Here is a 12572-nt window from a genome sequence, read left to right as displayed (position 1 = left end):
GAAATATCATGACAGCTTAACAGAGACTTTCTACTGCATACCTTTTTCCACATTTTATCAGAGGCAAACTAGAAGGAAACAGTGTTCATCTGTGGAATCACACTAGCAATGTTATGATTTCACTGTAATCCAGTGCACTAGAATAATTATCTTGCCTATTCTCTACTTACCTTGCCACGTGATTAATTACAGGAGCGAAGTTGGTTGGTCCATAGAGTTGTACAGATTTCAGACTCCTATAATAAGCCTCCATGACCCCCTCAATACCATCACAGTAGGGGTTTTGAGGGTTACCATTCTGTAGAAAGTTATAAGCAAAAGATAGATTAATAGTGTCCGAAAATTAATTAAAAAAGAAAATAATACATTTTAACCCTCAGAGATTTTTTTTTATATATATCTATAATAGCAAAAGAAAAATTATAAATTAAGTGGTCAACAATAGACTGCAGTATGATACATAACTACAATAGGTTATAATATCATGATGTGCAATAATGTACAATCAGTAAAAATGCATATGCTTCAAAAAGGAGAAAATTCTGAATAATCATAAGAGAAGCTAAATGTCACAACACTCTATAATTAATAATTTCTTAATTTTGCACAGGTGTGTATACATGTGGAGGTAAACATAAAATTCCTGAAAAGAAGTAAACAAAACATTAATAGTATTTACCTCTGGGTGGTTAGATAATTGGTGACTTTTACTTAATTCTTTAAGCTATTCTGTATATTCTAATTTTTTCAACAGTGAACATGCATTAAAATCAGAAAAAAAAATACTATTAATTCAAATGCTTTTACCCACTACAAGGAAGAATGTAAAAAAAAAAAAAAGGCTCACACGTTCACATTTTCAGGCCGAAATTGATAACCCCAACTAGAGAAGGAGTCAGAAGAAATGCAATTTGGTGTGAGAAACATCAAGAGAAGGTACAAGGAAAAGAATCAAAGAATTATATCCACGCTCTTCAAGGGAAATAGAGCTTGCCACCAAGGAGCTCTTACTCCAGGGACGGCACACAGAAGGACAATTTTAACCTGGAAACCCAGTCTAACTTTTTCATACCTTGAATGCTCTGTCACTATCAGGTTTAATTTTCCTAGTATGGATTCCAGAAAACACAAGTAAGATAGCTTATTTGTTATCTATTGCTATGTAACAAATTACTCCAAAAGTTAATGACAAAACAGTAAGAATTTATTATCTCATACATTTTCTGGGGTCAGGAATCCAGGAGCAGCTCAGCAAGGTGGCTCTGGCTCAGGGTCTCTCATGATGTTATAGTCAAGATGCCAACCTGGGCCTTGCTCATCTGAAAGGTTGGCTGGGGATGGAAGATGTGCTCCCAAGAAGGCTCCCTCACATGACTGTTGGAGGTCAACATGCACTCTTCATAGCACTGCTTTAGTGTTCTCACAACATGGCAGCTAACTTCCCCCAGAGGGAGTAATCCAAGAGAGCAAGGAGAAAGCTCCAATGCCTTTTAAGATCTAGTCTTAGAAGTTACATATCATTACTTCTACTTTAATCTATTTGTTAGAAGTGAGTCACTAAGTCTAGTCCACATTCAAGCAGAGAGGAATTAGTCTCCACCTAATTTTTTTTTTTTTCTTGAAGAGAGGGGTAGCAAAGAATTTATAGATATATTTTAAAACACTAGAGACAGTAACATACATAAACATAGTTATCAATCATTTTAGCATGTAAGTTTTTAGCTGAATAATTACAAGTGACTTTGGTAATTATAACTAATGTTTGCTTAATTCTATATACCAAACTTTATTCTAAAATATTTACATTAGTTATGTAATTTTTTATAACAACTCTAAAAAGTAGCTGAAATAAGACCAAAGAATTGATGCATTTGAATTGTGGTGGGAAAGAACACTGAATATCCCATGGACTGCCAGAAGAAAGAACAAATCTGTCTTGGAAAAAGTACAGCCAGAACGCTCCTTAGAAGCGAGGACGGTGAGACTTCGTCTCATGTACTTTGAACATGTTATACGGAGGGGCCAATCCCTGGAGAAGGACATCATGCTTGGTAAGGTAGAGAGTCAGCAAAAAAGGGGAAGACTCTCAACAAGATAGACTGACACAGTGTCTCCAACAATGTGCTCAAACATAGCAAGGACTGTGAGGATGGTGCAGGATTGGCCAGTGTTTCATTCTGTTCTAAATAGGGTTGCTAGGATTTGGAACACACTCGGTGGCACCTAACAACAAATAGATGAGGTAATGGAGGCACTGAGAGCTTAAATACTGTGTCCAAGGTCGCATAACACAAGTGGGAGAGCCAATATTTGAACCAGGGCAGTCTGACTCCAGAAACCAGACTCCTCCACCACTATTCCATGCCTTTATGAAATCCTAAGCATTTTGAAAGGCTGGAGATCTCAGGAAACTAAGAGAGATGTTACCAATCATGGAAATTTTGTCATTTGTGAAAGAGGGATGTATACTCACTTTTTCCTTTTAATATTATCTTTTTTTCAACTTTTTATTAGTTTTAAAAAACCAAACCTGCTACCGTTAAGTTGATTCTGACTCAAAGCGACCTTACAGGACAGAGTAGAACTGCCCCATAGGGTTTCTAAGGAGTGGCTGGTGGATTTGAACTGCTGACCTTTTGGTTAGCAGCTGAGCTCTTAACCACTGCACCACCAGGGGTCCTTTTATTACTTAACCCTTATGTAAATTTTGAAAAACATAAAAATAATGAAACGGCCTCCGTATATTATAAAATTGGTTATATGAATCGACTCAACTGAAATTAAAGTGTAAAAGGAAAGCTTTATGTTAAGCAGGAAGCAGTTAACGGTTGGTTTTGATGTTAATCTGAGGTGACCTAATTCACCTTCCTTTAAATAAGATTTCGTGGTGTCCTTTTCCCTTGATAAGGTATGAAGCTAATTAAAATTAAAACTCATTACCCATTTTGGGCACATAAAAATGTACTATATACTTGCCTTAAGGGAACAATTATAAACCAGGATAGTTCTGAGCTGCTTTTTGAATGTGTATTTTAACATTTTGATGGGGGATTTATATTTTTATGGAACTCTATTATTGCTTCTGAAATTGAAATCACAACAAGGTCACCATTTTCTTCTCTTTGTAGTGAAAAGATAATCATTGATGTTCTATTCATCACTGTGGAATGTTTAAACCACTAATTTCTGAATTAGTGCTTACTACTGTAAGATTTCCTCATATGCTTTGGATGATAAGAATAGTTTACTACTTAAAATTATACATTCTTTTTAATATATCTTCTGCATTATATGAGGATTCTTTTAAATACTTTAAAGCTATTAAAATTAGATTAACTTCTTAATGATAAAGTTTTAACTAGTTATAAAAATCACTTTTAAGTCCATTGCAAAACTCATTACTGGAAATTACGATTCAGGGGATCAATTTTTGTTTGTTAAAGCAAACTAGAATGAGCTTATAGGGTGTTTTCGAAAATAAGTGCAGCCCGTTTTGTTGTTTATTAATGAAGAGGGTGATGGATACCTTTTTTAATATTTTCTTTTTAATCAATAATCTTTTCCATTTATAAAACAATGCATGTCAATTCTAAGAAAGCACAGAAAAGCATAACAGAACTCAAAATAAGCAACAGTCCCACCATGCAGACGTTAAGCGGGGAGGGAAGTTGGGCTCCCACCTGTGCTTTCATGTTTCCTTCCCTTAGGGACTGGGCTGGAAATTTAGACTCAGTTCAGTCCAAGAAGTCAGCAGTCTCTGCTGCTGCCTACAGCCTTTACAGACCTATTCAGTAGGGCTAACTGACAAAATGCTGAAGGGATGTTCTCAGGAACTGCCGCTCTACTCTTTAAAATGTATTTGTTGCTGCTCCGCGATTGCTTACTGTAGGAAAATGCTTTGAGAAAATTCTCCCTTTTCAACAATAAACAAAAATCTATCATGCTATTTCATACATAAAAGTGTTAAAGACTCTTGGTTACTAAATTGTTAGAATCTAGATGAAAGAAAAGCCATGCACATAAATATTAAATTGCACAGATTTTTATAAGTGCTAAAATATGTGAAAGTATGCAAGTGTTTTTTGGAGAAATATTTGGACAGGTTGGTCTCTACTGATCAACACAAAAGGCTTCTTCAAGGGATACTGGCTGGCCATATGTCCATCAGAAATACCTTTTCTAGAGTCTCACCCTACTGCATTTTCATCAGAATCCAAATGAAAGGGGAGCAAAGACTCATTCTTTTCACCGTCAATAGTGCTAAAGTTGTGACACTAGGTAGTTCTTCCTTTCCTCTCCCATTCCCTTTTCTTTCCTCACAGCATCTACTCTCGTATGTATCTCACATGAAAGGCTGGGATTTGCCAGAGACCCTTTAAATTGAGCAAAGCTCAGTTACAGCATTTGTGCTAGCCAGAACTCACCCACTAGGAATTTTTGTCTTTTTTAAAAGGTCTCCCTTGTTATCTGAAAGATTATTTGGACTTGGTTAAATAGATTAATGGTTGTGAATATGTATCACAAGTTCTTACCATGGAAATATGAGAGTTTGTTAACATTAGACAGTACGTTAATTGTCAGAATGACATGGGATTGAAGTTTTTGTATTCTGTCATTTTCAGTATAAATATATATGTAAATGGAAACCCTGGTGGTGTAGTGGTTAAGTTCTGCAGCTGCTAACCAAGAGGTCGGCAGTTCAAATCTGCCAGGCGTTCCTTGGAAACTTTATGGTGCAGTTCTACTCTGTCCTATAGGGTCGCTATGAGTCAGAATCGACTTGACGGCAGTGGGATTTTTATATATATATATATTTAGGATGAGGTTAGCATAGAATACTTCAGCAGGAACCAAATCAAGTACTAGCTCATTGAAGACCTATTTATCCCTTATCTATCTGGCTTATCCACTAAAACAGAAATACTAAAAAAAAGAAAAAGTAAAATAATATAACATAAAAAAAAAACTATAACATAAGCTAATATTAAAGTTGAGGTATTTGCATCATCATCAATATCATCATCATTTTAGATCCCATCAATTAAGGAAACTGTTTTTCATAGACTTAAAGGGGTATGATCTCTAACCCATATGAATTTGAATTGTTACAGATAATAAAAAAATGCTTCCTTAGATATTTGCGTAGGTCTGGTTACAAGGGGAAACCCTGGTGGCGTAGTGGTTAAGTGCTAAGGCTGCTAATCAAATGGTCAGCAGTTCAAATCCCCCAGGGGCTCCTTGGAAACTCTGTGGGGCAGTACTACTCTGTCCTATAGGGTCGCTATGAGTCGGAACCGAATTGACGGCAACAGGTTTGGTTACAAGGTATCAGTACAGAGGTAGGAAAAGCAGAGAATTAAAGTGAGAGAGAAGGGAAAAAAAAAAATCATACACAAGGGTGAGGAGAAACTTATGGAAGAAAAGTTAATAACTTCATTTAGTTTGACATAATTATTCCTTTTCTAAGGCTTTAAAATAGCACATGACCTTTTTCCTGAGGCACTTAAGACTTAGGAGCACATGAGTGATTTTCATGGCCTTATAAGTTTCTAGGAGATTTTAATTCTCTAAGACATAACAAAATCCCAACAGATATTCATTTTTGTATTACACTGGGAGTATGACATGTGGGCTATTTCATGGAAGAAAGAACTAAACCCTCCAGCAACCTTTCCTGCAATTGTGTGTTTGATGGAACAGAAAATCAAGAGTAAGTATTGGAATAAAAACGTAAAAAGACTGCTCTTAAGATATATTTAAGGAAGATAAAATCTAATCATATAAAAGCTTCTGGAAGCATATATATCATGATTTTAATAAGGCTTGTGTCTGAGAGGTGGGATTCTGGGTGTTTTTATGAGATGTGGTTTAGTAGCAGTCAAAAGCATGCATTCTAAAGCAAGTCTGATCTGGGTTCCATTATTGCCCTTTGAAACCCTGGTTAACCCCTGAGCCTCTGAGCTGAATGATACCATTCCCAGGGACATGCTTCTTATTGTGTTCAATATGACTGGTGCTTGGTAGAATGGTGCAATGTGTCTGCCATGATATATCTACCACCGAGGAATTTTATGAAAAAAAAAAAATTTTTTTTTTCCATAAAAGATCACATAAAATAATGAGTGTAAAGTACTTGGCTAGTTACTTAGTAATTACCCAGTAAATGGTAATACTGTTTACATTTGTATAGTTGGCTTGCAGAACTTTAAAAAGAAATTTCTCCATAATGATCACATATTGATTTTATAATATGAATTAAAAACAACAAAGACCTACAAAAATACTGGGTGTGGGAAAGTTTAACTACCTTCTACACGTATAGGGAAGAGTAGGGAGTCACTTCTACTAGGAAAAGCTACAATTTTTCACATAATTATAGCTAATCATCCCTATATAGGAACCTGGTAATGCAGTGGTTAAAGCATTGGGTTGCTAACTGAAAGGTCAGTGGTTCGAACCTACCAGCCACTCCATGGTAGAAAGATGTGGCAGTCTGCTTCCATAAAGATTTACAGCCTTGGAAACCCAATAGGGCAGTTCTACTCTGTCTTATAGGGTCACTATCGGTCAGACTTGACAGAAGTGGGTTCAGGGTTTATCTCAGAGATAGATGCCTCACAGAAAGGCCTAGTGACCTACCTGCAAAAAATCAGTCATTGAAAACCCTATGGGGCACAGTTCTACTCTGACACATATGGGGTAACCGTGAATCGGAATCAATTCAACAGCAACTGGTTTGATGTGGCGTTTACTTTGAAGGTGGAATGCAGCACATTGCTTATCTGCATTCATATAATACTGAAAAAGATCTATGTAAATTAAACATTAACTAGAGAAATATTTATTCCAGCCATAACTGACCCTTTAAATTTAAAAGAAATGACATGTTAGAACATGGTTGATTAAGGATAGCTACGCATTCTTTGATACTCCTCCCAATGAGAGGTGAAAGCTAAATCCCCTACCTTGAACCTGGGCTGACTTTAGTTGTTTGCTTCACCAATAGAATGTGGCAGAAGTAACATTATGGGACTTGCAAGGCTAGGCTACAAAAAGCGCTGCAGATTCTGCCCCAATCTTTTGGAATACTTACTCTGGGGAAGGTGGCCACCATGGGGAAGGTGGCCACCATGAAAGAACTCTGACTACCTGAGACCAACCAGACTGTGACAAAACCCCAGATAACTACATGGACAGGCCATATGAAGAGAGAGGGGGAGATGTCCAGCCAATCCCAGCTATTTTGGCCATCCTAACTCAGGCACTGGACAAGAGCAAAGAAGTCATCTTATGAGACATTTTACCCCAAGCAGACATGACATGGAGAAGAATTGAGGAATCCAGCTGACAACTGACAACAGAACTGAAGCCCCAGATATGTCCCAAGTTGAACAACCGAGCCATCTCCAGCCATTTACACCAACCCAGGTGAGGCTAAGTCATTGCAAAGAAGAAACATTCTCACTGTACCCTGCTTGAATTTCTGACCACAAATCACGTTGTTTTATGCCTCTAAGTTCTAGGGAGTTTGTTACGCAGCAATAGATGACCAGAACAGGCCTACTATTTATAAACCAGATAGACATCAGGTAGATTTATTGCTAATCTATTTAGCTGCCTTTCTTTCCATTAAGAATACGTTCTTATGTCAAACATTTACCAAAATTGGGCTGAGTCTAAAGTCACAAAATCTTCAAGAATGACTAAAGCAAACAAATACTAAGAGCAAATGAATACTAAAAGATAAAAAAAAAAAAAAATTTTTTTTTTAATTTTTTCAGAATGTCAAATCCTTGAGATACATTCTTACCAAAGCAAATTCGTGAGATATCCTTCCATCCGGAGGCAGTTTTGCACCAAAACCTAGAGCTGGAAACATTTTATCACTGTCATAATCTTGAACAATTTCTCCCACTGCCTTCAGTGCCATACCATAGGCATTCAGTTGGTAAGGATTCATGTAGTGGAGAGAAGTGGGCTGGGCAGGATTGCCTGATGACAGAGAAAACATTTCAAACAGAAGTGATAGGGTTAAGAACTTTTTTTTTTTTCAGAATGAAATGTTTAAAATTATGTTTTTCTGACTATATTCATAGCTTGTCAAATATTTTCTTTTCAGGTAGATATTAACATATAAATATTTATTACATTATACCAGACATGTAGAAAGTTTTCTAAAGATATGTCAAAGCATATGAATGACTTTTCAGAAATTTATCCTCCCTGTCAGTGCCACAGGCTATGCCTGAGTTTCAGTCCTAGAAAAAGCATAAAAGTACTTTTGTCCGTCTTATTTTATGGTAATCTTTATTTAAAAAAAAATCATGTGATTGTTAGCTTAAATACTTATGTCCATGGTCAGAGGACCTGACTGATTCAAGAGGACTCAGTAACTACAAGGCCTTCCTAAGGCTGTATCACAAAAATAAATAGAATATTTTAGAAATATCCTAATTTATCACTTTAAGAAAGGAAACCACAGCGATTTTCAAATTCATGCTGACTACATATCTACACCTGAAAATTATCAGATCTAACTAGACATTACACCAGGAGCCAGAAGTCCCAAAATTGAGTTCTGCTATTTATAGGACAAAAATCTATAAAATGACTGTAATAAATCCTACTATCGTGTTTACTGGGAGGACAAAATGAGATCATGTGTGTGAAAGAGATTAAAAATAATAAAGCACCGGAGAAAGTAAAGTTTAACTAGTACTGTTATTACTGCCTGGGTCATACACAAGGTTCTGGATTTCTAATATGCTTATACTGTGTAGGACATTGCACTTAAATAGAGATGAATTTGAGAGAGAAATAATATATGTGCTACCACTGAAACACATTGAGATTCACATTGAGTTGCCCTAATTACCAGCACAAAGGCAGTCTGAAAGTCCATTTAGTTTCTTAAATGAAAATGGAAAGTTAAATGGGACTGTAATAGCACAAGTATTAATTTTTTCAAAATTCTACATTAAAACATTGCCTGAAGAAAGAAAGCCTCAGGGCATAGTTCTTTTCTGATAATGAAAAAAATAATAATAAGCACTTGAGATCCAAAGAGAAGAACCAAAATAAAGGAGAGATCTTTCAGCTTGTTATACATATAATTATACACAGAACATTTTTGACCCAAAAAGAATTCATTGCTCAAATGCATTTATATTTCCAAAGGGTAACCAGTATTCAAGGGCTGGTTCTACACGATAAAATTTTTAAAATGTGTCTTCCCTCTAAAGTAGGGACTTTGCCACTTAGTCAGAAGCCCACTGGAGACACAGATAAGCAGGATCATTACTGGACTAAATGGTTACTTAACACAACTCTCAAATATAAGAAGCGATGTTACTCAGTGATGCTGACATGGCAACTATTTCAGCAAGAAAACTACAATGTAAAATTAAAAGAAAAACAATCCCCCCACCCAAAAAAATCTTATCCTGCGATGTGTCTAAAAACTTTAGTCTACCATGCATAGTGGAAACGCTGGTGGGTCGTGGTTAAGAGCTACATCTGCTAACCAAAAGGTTGGCAGTTCAAATCCACCAGGTGCTCCTTGGGAACGCTACGTGCAGTTCTACTCTGTCCTATAGGGTCGCTATGAGTTGGAATCAACTTGATGGCAATGGGTTTGGTATTGACTTGGTATCATGCATAGCAGGGCCAGATTCAACCAATACAAAGATGTTGCCTATGTCTTTCCAGCATCTTCATCTACATCAGTCTTTTTATGGTACCAATGATGACACCTTCCCTCTCATTTCTACCTCTCAAGTTACTCCCCTGTCCTGAAATTCATTTTCTTCTCTCTTACGTCATGTACCAGACAGCCTTCCTTGTTTATTCCAGCCCTCTTTGTTTCTTCTTTCCTACTCTCATGTGTTCTGCACCATAAAATTTCAACAATTAAAAAAAAATGCCAAATTGATGGTCAGCTCCTTGACTTCTGGGACCATGTCTGTACTCTCTTTGTACTTCTACAGTAATGCCTATGGAGGATGAACTTGTAGATGGATAACATTGGGCCCAACTAATAACAATACTATTTATAATAATAGCATAGAATCTAGTATGTATTAAACATCTTATTGCATACTTCATTTAATCCTCTCAACAAACCTAACACATGGGTGCTTTTATTATACTCATTTTTCAGATAAGGAATTTGAGGCTTAGAGAGTTTAAAAAAACCTGCCCCAAATCACACATTAATAATTAGTAAAATTAGAATATGAACCTAATCAGTCAGAAACACCATCCTTTCCCAACCCATCTGGCATGAGGCAAAGAAGTTGACTTCTAGAAAGTTTTTACATTTTTACAGCTCATTGTGGTCTCACAAAATATAAAGTTCCTATTTAATTATTCAAATGTGACTTCATAAATCATCCTGTGGTGGTCCATAATCTTTGTGTAAATATTTCTGATATAATAAGTGGTAAATTCAAATTTACTCAGACAACAACAACTGTGTTTCAGGAGTTACACTGGGAAGGCAACTTTAAAAAATTAAAATCAGACTCATTTGATTTTGTGTTAGAGATGCCTTTGTAAGAAAACCTCACTTCAATAGATTATTATAACTGCTTTTAAAAAATTTTTTTTCTGCTTTACTGAGGTAAAATTTATACATCATATAATTCACTCATTTAAAATGTACAATTCAATGATTTTTAGTATATTCACAGATCTGTGCAATCATTACTACATTGAAATTTAGAACAGTTTCATCACCTCAAAAAGAAACCCCATACCCACTAGCTATTGCTCTCTTATCCTCATGTACCTCAGCTCTAAGCAACCATTAATCTATTTTCTGTCTCTAGAGATTTACCTGTGCTGAACATTTTATATAAATACTAAAACCAAACCCACTGCTGTCAAGTCGATTCCAACTCAAAGTGACCCTACAGGACAGGGTAGAATTGCCCCCTAGGGTTTCCAAGATCCCATTAGTCTATATGGAAACAGACTGCCCCACCTTTCTCCCATGGAGTGGCTGGTGGGTTCAAACCGCCAACCTTTTGGTTAACAGCCAAGCGCTTAACCACTGCACCACCAGAGCTCTTCATATAGACTCATGTAATATGTGGTGTTTTGTGACTAGCCACTTTGACTTAGTATAATAATCTCAAAGTTCAGCATGTTGTGGCATGTATCAATACCTCACTCCTTTTTACAGCCAAATCTTACTCTATTGTATGAATATACAACAATCTGTTTACCAGTTCATCAGTTAATTGACATATGTATTGTTTGGCTATTATGAATAATTCTACCATAAACATTAATGTAAAAGTTTTTTTGTGGACATATGTTTTCATTTTTCTTGGGTATAATATACTTAGGAGTAGAATTGCTGGGTCATATGGTAATTCTATTTTTAACAATCTGAGGAATTGCCAAATTGTTTTCCAAAGTGGCTTCAAGATTTTATATTCCTACCAGAAATGTATGAGGCTTTGGATTTCTCCGCATCCTTGCAACACTTACTATTATATGAATTTTTGATTATAGCCATCCTGTGGGTTTTATATATACAAGATCATGTCATTTGCAAATAAAGTTTTTTGTTTTTTTTTTCCTTTTCTAATCTGGGTGCCTTTTATTTCTTTTTCTTGCCTACTCATTCTGGCTAGATCCTCCAACACAGTGTGAATATAAATGTTAAGAGCAGACATCCTTGTCTTGTTCCTGATCTTAGAAGGAAAGTATTCAGCCTTTCACAATTAACTAGGATGTCAGCTTGGGATTTTTCATAGATTCCCTTTATCAGGTTAGGAAGTTCCCTTATATTATTAGCCTGTTGAATGTTTTCATCATGAATAGTTGTTTGTTTTTGCAAATGCTTTTCCTGCATCTATTGAGAAGATCATGTGGTTTTGTTTTTTATTCTATTGATATGGTATATTTACATAAAATTTTTAATTGTTAAACCAACCTTGCATTCCTGGGATAAATCTAACCTGATGATGTTGTATGTTGTTCTTGTTGTCACTTGCCAAAGAGTTGGCTTGGAATTGGTCATGGTGTATAATTCTTTTTATATGTTGCTGGATTCAGTTTGCTAGTATTTTGTTGAGAATTTTTGTGCTCATATTCATAAGAGATATTAGTGTGTAGCTTTCTTTTCTTGTGATGTTTTTGTCTAGTTTTGGTATCAAGGTATTGCTGGCCTCATAGAATGAGTTGGGAAGTGTTTCCTCCTCTTTGTAAAGGACTGGTATTAATTCTTCTTTAAATATTTGTTAGCATTCACCAGTGAAGACATCTTTTTATTACTAATTCAATCTCTTTACTTGCTATAGGTCCACTTTTTTCTTAGTAATTTGTGTCTTTCTGCAAGTTTTTGTCTCTCCTAGCTGCTATCCTAGTGTTTATAGTGAATGAAAACTACTATTTTAAACCTGTTGGACTTTAGGTATTATTCCTATGTTCCAAATTTTACTGAATAAAATCCATGAGTAAAAATCATCAACTTAAATCCACAATGTTGGAGAATAAACACAACACACTGTAGTAAAGAAGGTAAGCTGAATTAAAGTTTGATCTTCTTATATCTAGTTCTT

General features: G+C 35.8%; 1 protein-coding gene across 3 annotated transcripts in view; it reads right to left on the bottom strand.

Moving 5' to 3' along the window:
* Positions 1–12572, bottom strand: part of CPNE8 (copine 8) — a 281410-nt gene that overhangs the window by 40798 nt on the left and 228040 nt on the right. For all 3 annotated transcript variants that reach the window (XM_003405719.4, XM_064284393.1, XM_064284394.1), the window contains 2 exons: positions 7811–7992; positions 171–298 (listed from right to left, as the gene is read on the bottom strand). In XM_003405719.4, the coding sequence (XP_003405767.2) occupies positions 171–298; positions 7811–7992 (310 nt within the window). The remainder of the gene's footprint in view (positions 1–170; positions 299–7810; positions 7993–12572) is intronic.

Source organism: Loxodonta africana, chromosome 4 (genome assembly GCF_030014295.1).
Source record: "Loxodonta africana isolate mLoxAfr1 chromosome 4, mLoxAfr1.hap2, whole genome shotgun sequence".
Lineage (NCBI taxonomy): Eukaryota > Metazoa > Chordata > Mammalia > Proboscidea > Elephantidae > Loxodonta > Loxodonta africana.
The sequence above is the reverse complement of the archived record's forward strand: the minus strand, read 5'-3'. Positions and strand labels throughout refer to the sequence as shown.